The sequence below is a fragment of the Polypterus senegalus genome, chromosome 2 (assembly GCF_016835505.1).
Source record: "Polypterus senegalus isolate Bchr_013 chromosome 2, ASM1683550v1, whole genome shotgun sequence".
Classification (NCBI taxonomy): Eukaryota; Metazoa; Chordata; class Cladistia; order Polypteriformes; family Polypteridae; genus Polypterus; species Polypterus senegalus.
In genome coordinates, this window is record NC_053155.1 from 231,590,704 (window position 1) to 231,611,295 (window position 20,592).

Here is a 20,592-nt window from a genome sequence, read left to right on the forward strand (position 1 = left end):
CTTTGTGCACATTATTATTATAATAAATATTATCATTGGACTTTACCTGGTGTCTGACGTATAGTCTGAGGGTACAAGGGTGCGAGAAGCATCTTATTCTATTACACACTTTTGTAAATATGGAGCACTTTGTGAATAAACATGTGTTGGGTGACATTAACGTGTCCGCCTGTCTGTGTCCGGGCCGGCTCCTACACTATCTATCTATCTATCTATCTATCTATCTATCTATCTATCTATCTATCTATCTATCTATCTATCTATCTATCTATCTAATCTAATCATAACATGCATCTGTATTTAATTATTCCTCAGTTAATTGCTAATATTATTTTTACACTATGTTCTTACAGTGCCATTGTGACAACTACAGAGGTAACAGGCTGAGAATGGTAGACTAGGCCTTCTATTTTTCAGCAAAAATCTTCAGTTTTATCTGGTCCTAGGCCAGCTAGGAAAATACTTAGTGGTTCCTCTTGTATCTCCTGTCATCACAAAATATTTTTAAATCTGATACCTGTGTCTTGACAGGGAGTTATTTGCACTGCTTTAATTTCTGTTTCTTAAGAACAAATAGAAAACTGCATATAAGCCTGTCATTCCTGCTGCTTTTATGTTATTGAGACTGTGTTTGTCCTGAAAGAAAAATGTGAAACACTTTGGAATCGCTCTGTGTAGCTGATGAAATCTACACAAATTCTAGAGCATAGCACAATTACCAAGGTTCCTCAGTTAAGCCAGACTCCCCTTCAATTAGTTAAAAATGACAATCTTGCCACTCAGAAATTTTCAAAACTTTTTTATTTTCTTCAATGCATATGATGCCCACATTACAGACAGCAAATAAATAAACATACAAAAATTAACTTTTTTAGGCTATAAACTGTAATACTAGAATAAAATATGAATGTGATAATTAAATGTTTTCTATCACTGTGATTGTAGGCATAAATGTGCTATATTTTTGGAACAGAATAGAACAGGAAGCTGTTGTAACAACCAATAAGTACAATAAGTCAGCACAGAGAAGCAGAGTGATCTCTACATTTTAAACAATTAACAAACCTTGCCATGGACTTGCTAGCTTCCTTAATATCTTATATATAAATGAATAACATTTGCACTCCAAAGTAGTTCAGCCTTGAATGGCCAGATGTTTTTAGCTGTTACTTAAGAAATATCTAAAAAGATCAGACTAAGTCAAATATAAAGTTAACCAGTACAACATTTTTCAGTTCTGTATATTGGTTCCATTAAAATTGACTTCATCTGTTCACAGTGTTGCTTTTACTGAGAACTTACTCATGCAAATTTAAATTTTAAATTACAATAAAAACTTTATTAATCAAAAACTTCGGTGTACTCATTTAACGCCAAATTTGACATATGCATGACAAAATAAGTAAGCTAGACTAAATAAGTAAGACTCAAGGTAAGTCATGCTCATACAATACTATTTTTAATATTTAAGAAACATAATTGAGTTGTAGCTTGACAGGATTATGAGAACCAATAGCTTTTAAAATCTTTGTTCTGATATGATTATATTACATTATTAAAAAAGTATATCTCTATGAACAGGTGCTGCAGTCTGTTCTGGTACTAAAATAAATAAGAAAAAGACACCTTTATCTGTGCACTTAAGTACTTACTCCTGCAGCAAATGTGCAAAATCATAACTTCTGATATATGTCTACATAATTTTAAAATAATTGATGTGAATTTACAAAAAGGAAGGTATACAGGTAAAATAAAATTACAATATAATATAACTTAGTTAAGTCTGGTGACAAAATGATCTGCCAGTGCTTGTATGTCTTCAGGTCTTGTTTAGTATGCCTGGACAAACTTTGCCAGTTTTCTTTGTCAGTCACTGAATGTATTTATCTCTATAATTCCTCGTTGGTGAGATAATAAATACACCCGTCAAGACACATTAGGATGAAACATATTCTTATCCGGATGTTCACAAGAGAGTTGTCAAGGCTGCTTAATAACAACAACGCATGCACCAGCTCTTCCAATGTTTAATGACGCCATCTGTGTAAGAGAGAAAACAGAGGGAGAGAGAGAGGATCTGTGATTTGATCAATAACAATTTTTCACCTTTTGGAACAGTATTGCTTACCAAATTAATTTGCACCATTATGCAAACATTTTATGTTAAAAATATTATTTTTATGGAAGTCAGAAACAAGCAAAAACTGAACTTACATTGCATAAGTATACAATACTTCATCTCCATGGCTTTGTTCACGTTAAATTCTTTTAGATAGACCAAAGTGCCTTAAGTGACATAATCAGGAAAATGTTCTTTATCTGTGTAATAACAGAGATTCACTTAATGTAATAACAAAAATAAATTCACCTGTTTCTCATACGTCTGTCAGCCAAGTAGTGGATTCAAACAGCCATTAACCTTGTGAAGTTTTCATGAAAACATTTGGGGATAAAATGATGGTCACCAATTAGGAAACTGAATAAAAGTCATCATATCATCCTTGGAGAATGTTCTAGAAGGTTTTTAGGAAGTGAGAGCTGCATTATTGTATAAATTAAGCAGTCCTCAAAGGATGAAACTAGTAAGAGAACCAGCAATGAGGTCAACTGTACAAGCTTTAATGTGCTGAAAGAGGGACAATACTTTTGAGGCAATAATAAATTCATAAGGTGCAACAGGAGGTCAAGTATACAGTGCCTTTAGAAAGCCTTCTGGAGAGACCTGAAAATAGCTGTTCACCGATGGTATCCATCCAATCTGATGGAGTCTGACAGAGAATAATTGCAGAACATTCCCCAATCCAGGTGTGCAAGGTTGTCACTTTATACCTAAGAAAGTTCCAGGCTGGAATTGCTGTCAAAGGTTCTTCAACAAAATACTGAGTTTAGGGACTGAATACTTGTGTCAATGTAATATTTCAGTGTTTTTATTTTTAGTACGTTTGTGAAATAACCCAAAATCCTGTTTTAGCTTTGTCATTCTGTGGTATGAAGTGTTGCTTGATGAAGGAAAAAAATAATTTAAATGATGTTAGCTTAAGGCTGCAGCATAACAAGATGTGTTAAAAGAGAAGTAGTCTGAACACTTTCGGTAGGCACTGTAGCAATGGCTGAGAGAAAGCATGCCACTGTGTAGCAGTCACAGACTCTGCTTGCTTGATGGAGGAATGATCCATCCATCCATCCGTTATCCAACCCATCCATCCATCCATTTTCTAACCCGCTGAATCCGATTACAGGGTCACGGGGGTCTGCTGGAGCCAATCCCAGCCAACACAGAAAGCAAGGCAGGAAACAAATCCTGGGCAGGGTGCCAGCCCACTGCAGGGCACACACACACACCAAGCACACACTAGGGACAATTTAGGATAGCCAATGCACCTAACCTGCATGTCTTGGGACTGAGGGAGAAAACCGGAGCACTCGGAAGAAACCCGGGGCACGGGGAGAACAAGCAAATCCCCACGCAGGGAGGACCCAGGAAAATGAACCTGGGTCTTCTAACTAAGGAATGAGATTTCTTATTATTCAGCTGGATAAGATCTCACATCTCCTCCAGAGGCCCTAGGTTCTCGTCCCACTACCTCTATAAGAGGGAGAATGGCTAGCTTTAAGTGGTAGCATCACCCTTAGCAATTCCTCACTGATGTACTGCACTTGTTCAGACTTAGGAGGCTCCAGTACTAAGTTTTAAGTCATGATTTATGTCAGATAGATGGCTAGAAACGTAGAAAGGGCTGTTGATAAGTTAAAAGGACTGTTTTAATGTTATTATGCCCTGGGAGCATGAATCCAATTTTGTCTGCGCATGATGAGTAATTAAAGAGTGACCCCTAAATATAATTCCTATGTCCACCCTGTACTGTTATAATTCCAAGACTGTCTTAATAAAGTCTGTACTGCGTTCTTGCTTACAGAAAAGTACATAGTTGTGCTTCAAGCAAGTTTCTGTTAGTCACTTTCCTTTGAACAATACGTCTTTTATTCCTTTAGATGCTTATGAAATCCTTGTCTGTCTGTCTGCTGCAACTGAGTAGTGGGTAGTCTACTGTGCAGCAAGTATAATGCTATATTTACATATTTACACATACAGTTTTCATACAGTCCTATATAGGTTGTATACCTTCTAGAGGGAATATGATGCACTATATAAGCTTCAAAGAGAAATTGGAAAATATGATTAGCATTAAAGGCTAGGAACAATATGCTGGAATATTTATGGTTATGGCAAAAAGAAGGGGTGTATATGAAATTGTATTGTTTATTAAGCAAATGCTGTTCATATATTGCAAAAATGGCCGAGGAGATGCTACTGCACTCCAGTACTGTCTATATTGTCATAATTGTGTAAAATCTGAATGCTGTGTTGTCGGAAGTTGAGTCATACAGTGAACAAAGACAGCTGAGCACAGACAGAGAGAAAAAATCTCAGACAATTAAATTGTCCTTGTTGCCATTGTATCAGATTAATTTATTTCATGGTTTTAATGGATTGATTACTCAGCTGTTTCTTGAAGAAGGTAAATCAGTGATATTAATTTCTAATATTCAAGTGTTACACTACACTACAAGATAAAAAGTCTTTCAGGTTGTGTATCCACATATACAAACCTCCAGTATATTGCATAACTGTATTTAATTAAGTACAGTTTAAACACTGTTATTATCACTCATTGGTTTTCTAAACTTGCTTCTTCCAAAATTACATTTTTAACTAGGCTGAAAAAACAGGCCAACAAATCAAACAATTAATGACTGGCTAAACACAAAAGTTTATAAATGTTTTGATACATAATATGTTGTAGTGACACCTGTAGATTTATATGTCATATCTTGTAGCAAATAAAATTTTGCAAGAAAATATCTACATATGATTTTCAATGACGGAGACTTTAAAGGGCACAACAGACCTGCAGCTTAAAACAAAAATCTTATTAAGGAAGGTCTGTTGTAAAAAAGAAACATCAAGAGCACTTTCTATTGTATACTCTGAACCTTAAAAGTGTAATAAGTATCTTCATAATTCGGGATATTCTTTGTACTTTTTATGATTCCTAAAAATCTGGGATAGTGTGTGATGACTTGGTTTCCAGATATGTGGGTGGATATTTGAGGATTAATCCGCAAGACAATGATTATATTTTTATATTATGTGCATTAAAGAACCATCAACAGAAAATGAAATCAAATTAATTATATATCAAACAATTATTGTAAAAGTAAAGTTGAATAAATTGGACTCTGCAACTGCATGAATAAAAGGTAAAGTACCACTTCCAGTTAACGGAAATAGCCTAAAAGTTTTGTACCTAATTACGGAAATAGCCTAAAAGTTTTGTACCTAATACTTGTATACAAAATTTGGTTGACCTAAGTGAAGTGTACTCAAGTTATTATGTTTACACACACCCACACACACCGACAGACAGACACACAGACATCATTCCAAAAATGGTATTTTTTAACTCTAAAACATCTAAAATGTCAAAATTCATTAAAATCTCAAAACTGAATTTTTGGAGGATTGCAGTACTTTCCCTATACTTTGTATACAAGAAAGTAAAAAGGACATAACAGATATTGAGTAAGTTTAGATTAGGGTTACTAAAGTAATTCCAAGGCTGTGGAGTTGAGGAAGTGAGGAAAGACTGAGGAGAATGACCCTTTCCATCTTAAGCAATATAAGTACTGTCAAACATTAAGAAATTAAATGTGGTGCATATGTTACTTTAATGTCAGTTCTACATCAACACAAGAGGGGCACAGACTGCAACCTGTTAAAAGAAACTATTGAAGTGGAACTTTGACACTGTATCACTACATATTTTAAACTAAACTGCAGAGAAATGTTACTTAGAGAAAGTAACTATCTTCTCCTGAGAAAAATCCTGTATTGTTAACTGAGCTGAGGTCAGAAAATCCGTGGTGGTGAAAGAAAGCAGTTTAAATATGCCCTCAAGGTTTAACTTATAAAATAAATAAAGATAAAAATAAAGGTTTGAAACCACTAGTTTGGAGAAGCTAACCATGGGATATTCCTTATGAAAATATGTGATTCATTTAGAATTATTTAATATTGAGACTGACCATCTCCTTATTGATACAGACAAAAGAAGGATAAGGAAAGAGAGGGTGGAATGCCCAGATTTACAAAAGTCAAATAGATCATCCTGCTCCCACTGACCCAAGCACTGTAGCTCAAAGATTGGACTCCTCTGCTATTGAGAACCATTCATAAACTTTAATGAGCATCATTCTCATTTCAAATGAGAGTCTATGCTTGAGGCCTACTGTACTATTGTTTTTGTTTATAGTTACATTCTTATTCACTCATTTCTTCAAGACTTCCAACAATTGTTTCATCATATATGCTGCAGTTATTATACCAAAAAATATTAATGCAATCTTTTCCTTTTATATTAAACAATGTCTACTTAGTTTGTAATGCCATTCAAATCCCAGCAGTGTCACAATTTCTGACAATCTGAAAATAGTCTTAAAATATCTAAAATTAAATGAAACCTTAGAACATAGCATAACATAAAATCCTCAAGCCCAATTCAGAATGGCATATCCTATTTTGAGCGTTGTGAAGCCTGTTTTATGGGCATGTTTGCTTTTGAGCCATTACAAAACTCAGCACCTTAATTGTGCTGTTATCACATATAAAACAGGCATTGACTTTAATAGATGGTGAAGTTTCAATTCCAATAGGTATGCAACTCTGGGATTAACAAAGTATATGAAATCAACATCAAAAATCTAATTTATTAACTTGTAAAAAAGCTTCAGGCTTCAAAAAAGTTTTGTTAAACTACTGTCAGAACGGCAACATGAAAAGAGACACTAGAATATAGTGTAGTCTGCTTCCATATTTTTATGTGAAAAGAGTCTGCCTTATCAGCAATAATCTTGCTAGTTATACAGTATCAGATGTCATATCCAAAAAAAAAACTGTCACAGTTCCTACAGAATCCTAAGCCACTTAGTTGCTTTTGAATTTACTATTTTCCAACACAATGTATATGCAAAAATATTAAATAAGTGTTAAAGTTCTAAGTTTTACATTCACATACCTTGTAAAAAATTCATAAGGATGCCAGAACCTATCCAGAAATAAACAGATGCAAGACAGCAGCCAAGTCCATGCCAAATCACTCAGACTCTGTCTAGGGAAGTTTAGAGTGTCTGGCTGACCTGAAATTATTTCTTTGGGTCATGCAAGAAAACTAGATATTCCAGATAAAGTTCACATGAACACAGGAAAAGCATGAACACTCCACAGAAAGGTCCAGAATTAAAAAAACAGCAATAGCTTTCCCCACAAATACACTAAATCTATTGGCAAGCAGTGACTTTGCTTTGACTTGTTTCTCCAGTTGTTTCTGTCTCGATTACACATTGGATACCAGCAGCTTACTTTCAGTTCCATATTTTTTTTCCTGTGGGCCATTATATTCCATGTTACTAATGATATAATACTTTCAACACTTTATATGAATTGCATTCTTCATTTAAATATCATTAATTAAGATGCATCATTATGCTAATTACCATATGGTTGCACCCACATGTGTTTTAAGAGCAGTTGGTATTTATCAACAATTATTTATTTGAAGTTTGAACACCCAGCTGATACTGCAGTTTATTCAACAAAAGTATACTTTTGGTGGTGTTAAAATGTTATAAATGGTTAAAAAAGTGCTACACTTCAGTAGAAAGTTACTTTACAATATTTTACATGAATGATGGTTACACCTTAAGTACAGGCAAGAGGATATCCAGAGGAGTACAGTCAGAAACTTTGTGATTTATAATCTAATATTTAACTTATAGACCACACAGCCTATACAGTATGTATTATTTAGGGTAAATATTTATTTTCTAATGAAAAATAATGTCTCTAGCACCTGCAAATACAGTATAATTGTGAAGAAGACCATCTGAATCTTATGTACATACACTACATTTATGGAACAACTGAGAATGTACTATACATATATACTAGTAAGTTGCAATGTTTTTAATATTTTATTTTTACACTTATAAATAACCTGCAGTGAGCTGGCGTCCTGCCTGGGTTTGTTCCTTCCTTGCGCCCTGTGTTGGCTGGGATTGGATCCAGCAGACCCCCATGGCCCTGTGTTAGGATATGGCGGGTTGGATAATGTCTGGCTGACTGACTGACTGACATATATAACCCTCATTGCACACCTACACTAGATCTAATTAAAGTTTTTAAAAAGCATCCATGAAAAATGTTGAAGAGAACATTATGATTTATAGTAATGGGATTAAGGATAGAAGTACAGTATATGAAGAAGTTGGTGAATAAACAGAATGAATGACATGTTGATGTACAATGTGAGATAATAGAAGGACTGAGCTGTCAATTTTCAAAATAGGAGATCACAAAAGCACTAACAAAGGGGAAGATAGATGAAGGAGCATATCCAAGTGGAGTGGTGTTTGAAATTGTTGAGTGCAGAGGGGCCAGACAGAATAGTGACAGCCAGGTCGGGAGGTCCATGAAAGATATCCAGGGACCCGTCCTGATTCTGACATCTAAAGCAGCTTCTCTGGCATTAAAGGTTAAAGTTTATGGAAGTTATGTGAGGAGCAGCATGTTGTGTTGCCATGAGACTTAGTCAATGAAAGAGGAAGCAAAACTGTAAAAAGCACAGGTGAGATAGATCAGTGAAGTGTCACAGAGTGAGGAAGAAAATTGAATTCAGAGTTAAAAGAAAGGGGTGGATGTGTTGTGCAGAGGCATATGGAGGGAAGGCAGAGGATGACTAGGTGAAGCGGTGCACAAAGATGCATGAAAATGAAGGGTATAAGGCCAAGAGGGATTCCAAAAAGATGTGCTTCCAGGTGGTATCAGACAATATGAAAAGAATGGATCTCATCCCAGGACCGTAGTGAATGAAACAAAAGATTTGGGGGCAACCAGCTCACCTCGTAAAAAACAGCTGTTAACCCTCAATGGTTCCTTGGGGTGCGTTCTGCACCCCATGCCCATTTCTATGGCTACTACCATGTTATTATTAAAATTTCAGCAGTTATCCTCTAGGACATTGTAAGTGCACTAGTTTTCATACGGTCATGCATAAAATGATAGAAAAAGTGTTAACGTCAATTATCGCTGGCATATTTTCATCGGGGGTGCAATATGCACCCCCAAAAAAACTTAATTTTTGACAGAAGTCTGTGGAGATTCTCAGCTATCCAGGTCATGGTTATCCTAAAAAAGAGTTATGCTGGACTTTGTTTCCATCCAGAGTGCTTTCTCAATTCTAACTGATTGGTTGGCAAAGTTAAAAGAACTGTATTGTAGGTGGATTGGGAGGACAACTGATTCAAATGAACGACTGTCGTTGAACAGAGGCGGTGGCCTTATACATAATCTATCACTGACCTACAATGCAGTTCTTTCAACTTTACCCAGACGGTTCCACAGTCGTTCACGCTGGGAGGATGACTGGTTCAAATAAACGACCGTCGTTGAACAGAGTTGAACAACTAGTCCCATTCAGAGGACGATGTCCATTTAGGCAGTACATTCCCAGTAAGCCTGCCAAATATGGGATAAAGGTGTGGTGGTGCTGTGACAGTGCCACATCTTATCCACTGAATGCAGAGGTCTATCTTGGGCGGCAACCGAATGAAGTCAGAGATCATGATCAGGGTGCACGTGTTGTGAAAGCAATGGTATCACCTTGGTACAAAAGTGGTCGTAATGTAGTGGGAGATAACCTGTTTACAAGCGTTGCACTGACAGAAGAATTGCTTACACAGGGTATGACCTATGTAGGAACGATGCGCAAGAATAAACGAGACATTCCTCTGAGCATGATAGCAAAAAACAGAGACGAATTTTCTTCGATCTTTGCATTTGATGGCAACAAAACTTTGGTATCATATGTCCCCAAAAAAGGAAAGCCGGTCATCCTTTTGTTGACAATGCATCACGACAAGGTTGTTGATGGTATGAAACAAAAACCAGAGATCATCCTTCATTATAATGCTACTAAGAGCGGCGTAGATAACATGGATCATTTGGCCTGCATCTACTCTTGCAAACGAAAAATCAACAGGTGGCCAATGGTCCTGTTCTTCAACGTGCTTGACACAGCTGCCATTGCCAGTTTCGTGATCTGGATGTGCAATATCCCTGATTGGAACAAGTCATCCAAAGCGATACGTCGTCGCCAGTTCATCATGAGTCTCGGGGAGTCTCTTGTCGAGCCACTGATTAAAAGACGTTTGGACAATGCAGCCCAGCTCAGAAGACCGATCATGGATGCAATCCAACTTCTAGAGCTGGACTCTGGAGAACTAGAAGCAGGAACTGAGAGACCAGCTAAAATGAAGAAGACACAGGGACGTTGTCACCTGTGCCCGCGTGAGTTTGACAGGAAGACACGCAAATTCTGTGATAAGTGCTCTAGGCCTGCTTGTCCAGCACATTCTGTCAATAAATCAAATGTACTTTGTGACAAATGCATATAACTTTAGACATGTCATTTGCAGAAATCTTAAACGTTTGCATCTAAAAGGTGTGATAATATATATTTTACAATCTTATTAGAACATTGGAATTAAAATGGCACTTACATCGCGACAGTGAAGGGGTCGGCTAGACGGAATGTGCATTATATGACCAGTCCCCTCCGCTGCCACCCCCCCCCCACTGCCGCAACCCCATTAACTGCACTGTTTCACTGCATAAGCTGTGTATGCATCATGCACTTACCTAATAAACGCATCTTAACTTTAGTTCATTGAATTTGAGCTTGGTACCATTGAATTATATATACCAACGAATAGGGGTGCAATTTGAACCCCAAGGACCTGGAACGTAACTTTCTAACAAGGACCCATTGAGGGTTAAACCTGTAATGATAATGCACTTACTAAACTCATATAATCCAGTTTTAGGGCTTCAAAATTAGACACAAGGTAAGAACTGACTCTGAAAAGGGCCATCCATTCCAAAGACACTCTCACTTGTACTGGGACAATTCAGAGTTGCCAGTCAGCCTAGCTGTCATATTTTTTGAATATAGATTGGTCATTATTGTGCACAGAAAAAATTGAGACATCCAGAGAACATGCAAACTCGGCCCTCACAAGGAATAAGGCAGGATCGGAAATCAACCCCATGGAGTTCTAAAAATGATGGCGGGAAAGAAGTGATTTCAAAAATACAGCATTTCACAGTGTAACTGAACTTTTAATATCTTCAGTTATATACACGTAAATTAAACAAAAATATTTAGAAAATTAGTTGTTTTGATTATAATAGGACTAAGGAGTACATCAGGTATGCAGACGCATTTTATATTAACTAAAATTAAAATATGTATTTTGAAACATTAATGTTCATCTTGGCACCAGGGAGTGGCAATGTGTTGCATATTAGTCTGACATGCAAGTAAGAATTTTACAATACATGTGATGATATACTACTACTTTTATTACTACTACTACAAGCAACTGTGCCACTATATATACTATGCTATGAAAATATTTTAATGAAAATATAAACAATTTTCTAATGTAAAAATGTACAGTATATACAGTAGAATTATTCTGTTTTCCTTGTTTTGCATATACTCCTTAAAAACTGGTTGAAAAATGAGAAATCAGATATCAAAATGTATTTTCCTTTGTATTAAATAAGAAAAATAATGCCTTCCCAGTCAATCAGAAAAACTCTAAACAGTTTCCCCAAATGTCACTTGTACACCTACTGCCACACAAGTGCTCTTGGGAGGCAGTCAGGAGGCTTAACTAAAGGTAAAATGCTGGGTCAGGGGTTGATGAAGTGCACTATTGCCTTTTTTCTCTCCTCTGCAGATCACCAGAAGGAAAGACCACCTAAACTCCAACCAAGTTCCACATCCTTTTCCAGACCACGCCCTTCTTCTGACCTCACTTCCGCCTGTTCCCCGTTTGACCCTCCTCTTCTTTCCTACCACCTATAAAGCCAGCCACTTACCTTCCCCAGTCAGTCCTGTCCTGGATTCGGTCATTTGAGACTGCTGTTTATTCATCACATTTTTTGAGACTTTGTTATTAATATACGGGAAGGTTCCCCAAACCTTTCTCCTTGTCTGTTGTGCTTCTTTTACACTACATAACTATGAATCATTGATTTCTTCATGGAAATAAACAGTTCATTTATTCATTATTCATCTAATTAAGAAAATTTTGATAAGGTCACTAATGGCAATGTTTCTGCACATTACCTTATGTTCAGGAAATGAGAGAGGTGCCAGTTCTTCAACATTATTGTGTGGATGGAGAAGCTTCTCCCAGACTGACCAGCATTTTGGCCTTGTCTCACAGAAAAAAAGTTCTTACTTAATTTATGTCAAAAAAAAAAGAAACTGTTTTACCATTTCAACTTTATTGACTGTTTTCCGACTATTTTGGAACCTTGTTCATGATTACTTACCTGTTTAGTGGTAAATGCAGCCATTGTGCAGGATACTGTAACAAAGTATATAATGGCACCACACAAGCATCAAACACCTTTAGAGGGCATGAGGTCTGTCATGGTGACAAGCACAGGAGCAGCTGTTATTTTACATTAAAAAGTAAAGTAAATTAATGTGAACATATTTTGAAATAACAAAAGGGACCTATTGTAATAATTAATTTCCTACATTTTAACATTTAGCCATGTCATCTCGTAATTACTGTGTGTTTAAATTGAAACGGTTCAGCACTTTCAATCTTTCCCCATTGCTCATACGTCCCAGGCCCTGAAACAATGTAGTTCTCCTCTGGATATCCTCTTGCTCTTCTTTAGGCATACCTTCCTTTGATTTGTAGCCTACATATCATGTTATATAAACTAGCATTCTATTAGCCTCCTTGGTTGTTCCTGCACACTGTCTAGTGATGAGTTCACTATGGCTCCTTGGCTCTTCTTATATGGTGTATTTTCAAGTTTCAATCCTTCCATTGTATATTCAAATCTCACATTATTACTTCCTACATATAATACTTTACATTAACATTAAATTCCATCTGCCACAATTTGCTCAAGCTTGTATTCATCTGATTCTATGGTATCTACTCTTACACCTAGGCCAAGCAGTGTGGCATGGTAGTTAAGGCTTAGGACTTCAAACCCTGAGGTTTTGAGTTTAAATCTCTCTACTGACACTGCATGACTGTGAGCAAACCACTTCACTTGGCTGTGCTCCAACTGGAAAAACAGAAATAATGAAACCAATTGTGTCTCCAATATTGTAAGACACCTTGGATAAAGATGTCAGCTAAGTAAGTAAATTTAAATTTAGCATTATCTACAAACTTGACTGTGTTTTTGCCTACTTTTTCATCTACATTATTTATGTGTATTAAAAAAGGCAACAGCACTGATCCCTGAGGGATGTCACGTTTTACATTACCTAATTCTGAAAAAGTTTTCTTTACATAATGAATGTTTGTTCCCAGTGTTTGAACCAATTTTGTACTTATGTACGAACCACATCTTAAATTTGCAATTCTTTTAGCTTGATCACTAACCAGTCATGTGGTACTTTTTGAAGCTGAAGGGTGTGAACGATAGGGGGCGCCCTCGCTCCCTTGAACCCCTGTCCACGACTCCAGACACCAGGTAAAAGTCCAAATGTTGACTTTATTTCTCTTCCACAGTGCACAAAGCACACTCTCCTCCACAATACTCATAAATCTCACAATACTACACAATAATAAACAAATAACCAATCCTCCAGCTCCCAGACGCGTTGCCACCCTTCCACCCAGCTCAGCTCGTTGTCTGGGAGTTCTCATAGTCCTTTTATAATCCCTGACCCGGAAGTGTTTCTGCCCAATAGTCCACAAGTCCTTTTCCCTTCGGGTCAGGGTAAATCGTCCCTTTCTTCAACCCGGAAGTCCGTCGCTCTTCCTGTGACGAACCTCCGGGTCACAGGGCACGAAGAAGCCCTCGGTCCTCCCTGCAGCTCCCTCCTGTGGCCCCCACGGCATCCAGCAGGGCTTTGCATAAAAACTCCAATGTCCATGATGCCCTGCTGGTCTTCTGGGGACCTCCTCGCTGCAAGGAGGGCTCCATCTGGCGGCTTGGGGGTATTGGCCGGGATAAATGGCCGGCCATCCATTACAGTATTCCCCAGCGACAATTATTATTCGAGGCCTGCCCCGAGAGGAAGTCTTCCTCAAGAGGACGTCCTGGTTGAGCCTTGATTAAAACGAACATCTTGGTCCCTGGAGAACCTAGGGGGAATATTATTCCAAATTGACCTCTTGTCCCCCTCTCTCCAAGGACAGTTCCGCCAAATATGGCCCAACCTGTGGCACCCGTAACACTGCCTCTGTCCTCCTGGTATTCTTCCCCTACGGGACTGAAAACAATAAGGAACTGTTAGGTCCGCCCCTTTTGCTGGGAGAGAAACCCCTGCCGCCTCTAAAGGTGCTTTCACTCTCTCTGCTTCTTTTCCTTTCTTGTCAGGAGACCCTCGTTTCATTATCGGGATCTCCTGCTTAATCTGGGGCTTGTCCACAGTCTGAGTCTCTCTATTAAGTAAAGAGACCCTTTACTGTTGCACCCCTTTACTTTTATAAATTCCCGGCGGCGGCGTCTTCAGGGCTGCCTCGCTCCGGGAGTCAGCACTGTCTAGCTGCCCCGGATCGATTAGCCCTTCCGCCGACCACTCGGTTAATGTACCGACCTCTTTGTAGGGTACGCCGTGTATTGGCACCGCTACTTATTAAACGCGGGCCCGGATCACACCGCGTCCCTCTATTATATACGATACGGGTCTCGCTTACCTGTATCGCCGCATCATTCATTACGGGAGGCTCCTCACCAAATCGCCGCACGTAGGCCCTCACCTTCTCCAACGGCTCTCTGGCTGCCGCTCCCAAATCCCCGACGATCTTTTCAATGGTCGTCAGGACCTGTAAGATACTCGCTCACGGGCTCGATTAGTTTTGAGCTCCGTAAGTCAATATAATTATTTATTTCGACCGGCAGAACACTCACTTCCTCGTTTGTGTTACCTGCCGACCGAGCCAATGAGCACGCCCGCTTCAGGCACGTGCTCTGACGGGTCTCGCGGAGGCTTCTGGGATTTGGAGTTCTCGGAGGGTCGAGTTGCCTTCTTCGCGAACTGCGGTCTGCCTTTAATATTTTTTCGACATCCCGATCAGCTACTTCCCGACCCTCCTTACCTTCTTGTGGTTTGGCGATGCCTCGCCGCCTCCCCTTCCCTTCGGAAAGACCAAGTCCGTTTCTTGGGCTTGAAGGTGCAAACAGCAGGACGCGAGCTCCTCCTTCCCAGACTGCACGGGTTTGCTACCGTGTCCCTTGTCGGCTGCCATCATGCGGAAGTCGATTTCTAGGTGCTCTGGCTTCGACAAGAGAAGGCCGTCGTCTTCGGGGCAGTCTCCTTTTCCCCTCGGAGCCTCCAGGTGGTCATCTCCAAGGTACATGCACGGGACAAGGTGAGAAACAATAAAAGGATTTTTAAAGTCGTTCCCGGCACGTACCTTAGAGGGATCGTTGCTTCCTGGAGGTTTCTCCGGACTTGTAAGGCCTCTCCTTAACTCCTCCCGAGCGTCGGCCATTGCACCTCGGCACTCCGCTGGCGTTGTCGCTTTGCTTGCCCTTCTTCTTTCCCATTTTGGACTCGGTTTTTTCGGGTTTTGGCGATGCTGTGGTGATTCCTGATTCCGCAGTCTTCTCGGGTTCGTTTCCCACAGAAATTTTTGATTCAGGTCCTCTGCAAACGACGCTAGAGTATCCTGCCGACTACGCCACTGTGAACGATAGGGGGCGCCCTCGCTCCCTTGAACCCCTGTCCACGACTCCAGACACCAGGTAAAAGTCCAAATGTTGACTTTATTTCTCTTCCACAGTGCACAAAGCACACTCTCCTCCACAATACTCATAAATCTCACAATACTACACAATAATAAACAAATAACCAATCCTCCAGCTCCCAGACGCGTTGCCACCCTTCCACCCAGCTCAGCTCGTTGTCTGGGAGTTCTCATAGTCCTTTTATAATCCCTGACCGGAAGTGTTTCTGCCCAATAGTCCACAAGTCCTTTTCCTTCGGGTCAGGGTAAATCGTCCCTTTCTTCAACCCGGAAGTCCATCGCTCTTCCTGTGACGAACCTCCGGGTCACAGGGCACGAAGAAGCCCTCGGTCCTCCTGCAGCTCCCTCCTGTGGCCCCCACGGCATCCAGCAGGGCTTTGCATAAAACTCCAATGTCCATGATGCCCTGCTGGTCTTCTGGGGACCTCCTCGCTGCAAGGAGGGCTCCATCTGGCGGCTTGGGGTATTGGCGGGATAAATGGCCGCCATCCATTACAGGGAAATAATGCAATGTGCACCACTCTAATTACAATAAAAACTACCTATGTCAGCTAAACTCAAGCAATTTGCTCATACATTTTTTTCTTGACATGTGATGCTTGAACTTTTATTTAGACTCATGTTACGCTTACTGGCCTATAGTTAATTGGATCAGACTGAGTAACCTTTTTATACATGTACTGTATATACTGTAAAGTGGAATTTGTAATATATAAACAGGTAACAGGATTTCATTTGAAAGTTCTTAGTCATGACATTAGATTAAAATGAAATGTAGCTTTTCTTATGACAGCAGTGTTTTTATAAAATAACTAGTTAATTACCTTTGTCCATTCGTTTATCTGTGGATCATAGGATTCCATTGTGTTCAGATATGTTTGGCCATCATAACCTCCAACAGCATATAGTTTATCTCCAAGAAGGCAAATTCCAACGGCATCCCGTGGTTGACTTAGAGGTGCAACAGTTGTCCAAGTATCTGTTTTTGGATCATATCTAAAATTACAACAAAAAACAAAGAAACTGAAACCAGACTCTGTAATTCTTTTATGTTTTAACACTAACATATTTTGCTTAAGAAGGTGCAGGTTTTCAACGGGAGGAAAAAATAACTTGTTATGTGCAGTAGAAGAAAGGTACATGAGTTATCCATATGTATTTAAAATCAGAATTGAGAGGAGATTAAATAAACAAGAAAGGACTGTATCTCAGTGTACATACAAACACATTGGCCTCAATTAAATGAGTCAATGAGTGAATGAAATAGAATATTTTTAAGAAACCATAATCTTTATTAAAACATGGCACACTTAAAAAAGAAAAAACCTTGTAATTTTGTAACTTGTACCTAAATACTGTACACTGGGAATAGCTAATATATAAACCACCAGTCCATGAGGTAAACATTTAAGGCCAGAGGACATTCATACTTACCTTCCGATGTATGTACAGTCGCTATAAGACATAATAGGATGGGCACTTTGATTGGCATGTGCAGGTCACATATTCATTTAAAACAGTGAAATACTTGCATAATTACAAGTATAATGTAAGTGCAAAAATTCAATATGACTTTTGCACTGAACTACTCACATCCAGTCATTTACATTTGAAATGTATCCATTCTTGAGTTAGTTGTTCAGTAACAGAATGCAATTGCAACTACACAACAGAAAACTCGATGGTTCTACAGTCATATCACGCAACAGTCTTTTTTTTCTAACTATATCCATCCTTTTTCCCATCAACCCTGCAAAAATGCATATCTTCTCACACTTATAAACAGTATACTGTACAATGACACTAAATCACAAGCTGGACGTATTAAAATTAGACAAAACTAATCCTAGTATAACAAATACAACAAATGTACATATCCAAAAGGAAAATATATTTATCTTTAAACAACTAAAATATCAGACACTGCAAACTCATAATACAATATAAACATGTCCCTAATTTAATTGATGAGAGTATACAGCCATCAGTGCAAACCCTATGTTAAATGTGGCAGGTTTATTAAGGTATTAACAGCAGTTTTAAAAAGTGCAATCTTATGAAGGGTAGCAAAGCAATTCCTAATGCTACTGACTCATTGTCCAAGGGACATTGGATCAGTTACTGGCAATAACATTGTCTCTATGGAGTTTGCACGTTAGTCAGGTTATTCTCAAGGTAACTCAGTTTTCTAGCATATTCCAGATGTTCATATTATGTTATTTGGTGACTTTAAATTAATTTAGTTTGACGAGTGAACTTTAGGTTCTATGTTATTTGATTATACTTTGAAGCAACATAAACCTGTATTGGAAATTGGCTGTTCTTTTATGCAGCACAGTTTACTTTTCAGTTGTTTTTATTAATTTACTATTAAGCAAGTTAATGGGATATAAAAAATTCCTTGTGTGATTATTTTCATACCTGAATTAGACATTATTTTAATTCTGTTCATCTGCCTTCAGTTCATTACAGATGAAACTTGGTTGTGTTAATGAAAAACTAATTGTGTCTACATTAATAATGTGTAAGAACTAATGAGTGTTATGCTTATTATAAATTTATATTACTGGTTACAGTCTGTTGTGAACATAAAAATGCAAATCATTATTCAAAAACATGTTTTACTGTTAATTTGCTCCTTTTGGTTTATGTCCTTGACTTGTATTGTTCAATTTAATGTTGTGAATAGCCAGAAACTGAACAACCAGCAATACTTATAATGCTGCAAAAACCCATATATCTGGGGTGCTATTGCATGTGTAGTGTATATTTTTCATAAATATGCACACTGATACTTACTGACACCAGACCAATTTACAGAAACTAGTTAACTTGAATATGACTAAAAGTATCTAGACAAGACACAGAGTAAATTCCATTTCTTTCTTTGGGTAATATGCCACTAGGACAGCCTGGGCCATCCTCGACTCTCCAGTGGATTAATTAGGTTCAGAAAAAAGGATGGACAGATGTTTGAATTTTTATTTTCCGTTCCACAACAGTATATACAGGTGGCGCAGTGGTAGTGCCACTACCTTGCAGTAAGGAGATCATGGGCTCACGACCCGGGTCTTACATGTATGGAAGTGTTTTGTACAGTGAGAAAAGCGCTATATAAATGGAAGGAATTATTATTGTGGTAGGAATTATCAGTACACAAGTCAATAAATAGGTTTCTCACATCTACCAATTCCACATCCATTTAATTCTGAATTCAGAATGTAAAAACAAGAAAGGAATCTGCATATCCTTGTCACAAAATCACAAGCCAAAGATAAAATGACTATTGTTTGTGCATGTCAGAGAGTAGTGTTTGTAATTTCAAAGAGTGTGTGGTGAACCATTTGAGAAACAACCATCTATGGCATCACCGTTGCGAGTTCATCAATTATTTGTTTTAAATATTACAATAGTTAATACTTTAATAAAAAAGGAGGTGAACTGAAATAAAGTAAATCTGGCTGGCAATGATGGGCTTCGTTATTAAAAATTTGGACAAACTAACAGTTTTGTAAAATACTCCCGAACACCTGGATAGGTACCTAAAAAGAGAACATTTCTGGGGAAACCAGGATGTATGGTAACCCTACATCAATTTATCTAAACTTCTATCTCACATGCTATGGGTTTAAAGCAGTGAAGCAAGTATAAAAGAGACATCACTGTTTGACAAAGGCATATGAGAACATGCTGCATGCTTGATTACCTTTCCACACAATCTGACAATCGAGAGCAATGACTTGAAGCTGGAGCATCATGTCCTCCTATAGAATATAAAAATCCATCACATGTGGCAACTCCTACTCCACCTCTTCTTTTTGACATTGGTGAACACATGCTCCATTTATTTGTGTGGGGATCATAGCTCTCCATTGAACTGAGACATGAACTTCCATCTCGGCCACCAATTGCATACAATCTGAAAAAAAAAATATAAAAAAAAATACAATTTAAGAATCAACATATTTTAATAGCAGCTTTCATTAAAAATTATGAGAGAAACTAAGTGCACTTAAAAGCTTTGTTTTAAGATTACAGTTTAGGTAAGGTATCAGTATCAAAGTTTAACCTTTAGAACAGTTAAGAGCTGGCACACATTTCTTCTGATACAGATGTAAAATGACTTGTCCCACTCAGCTTTTTTCATCTGTTGTTTAAAACCAGTCCTCACTATTAATAAAACACACTTAACCCTGATGACTGAAGAATTTACATTGTATCTTGTCCCTTGATAAATTCAGTATTCAACAAAGAGCCTCTTTCCAGTCTAAAAATCTTATTTACAGCATTTCTTGTAGGAAGTGTCCACCCAGCTACATAAGTAAAACAAGCTAGCAGGCCGTTTCAGGGTGCATGTTTGCACTGTTAAAGTCAAACTGTAGGACTGGAGGTGATATTTGCAGGTCTTTATAGATCTTTCATTACTACAAATAACAATCATCACAGGCATTGCCTTTTAAAACATCTATATTTTAACATCAGCATTGTTGTTTTTTTGTTTTGGGAAAATAAAAATAAGCAACTCACTTTCCATTCAATGATGCCACACCAACAGTGCTTCTGGCCGTAGACATGCTTGCAACGAATGTCCACTGCTGTCTTTCTGGGTCCCATCTTTCTACTGTATTCAAATAACTCCATCCATCATGACCACCAACTGCATATATAGGTCCTTCTAAAACCGTTACTCCTTGAAAAAAAAAAAGAAAAGTTTAAAATATTTTTGAGTAT

General features: G+C 38.1%; 1 protein-coding gene across 2 annotated transcripts in view; it reads right to left on the reverse strand.

The window, feature by feature from the left end:
- Positions 1 to 784: 784 nt before the first annotated feature.
- Positions 785 to 20,592, reverse strand: part of LOC120523745 (kelch-like protein 1) — a 422,640-nt gene continuing 402,832 nt past the window's right edge. The window contains exons 8-12 of one of the 2 annotated variants that reach the window (XR_005632692.1): positions 20,389 to 20,551; positions 19,568 to 19,780; positions 16,686 to 16,857; positions 2,215 to 2,319; positions 785 to 2,040 (exon numbers count right to left, since the gene is read on the reverse strand). Coding sequence is in view for 1 of the 2 variants with exons in the window: in XM_039745321.1 (XP_039601255.1) it covers positions 1,981 to 2,040; positions 16,686 to 16,857; positions 19,568 to 19,780; positions 20,389 to 20,551 (608 nt within the window). In the remaining variant the exon portion in view is untranslated. The remainder of the gene's footprint in view (positions 2,041 to 2,214; positions 2,320 to 16,685; positions 16,858 to 19,567; positions 19,781 to 20,388; positions 20,552 to 20,592) is intronic. The other variant, XM_039745321.1, reaches the window with a different exon arrangement.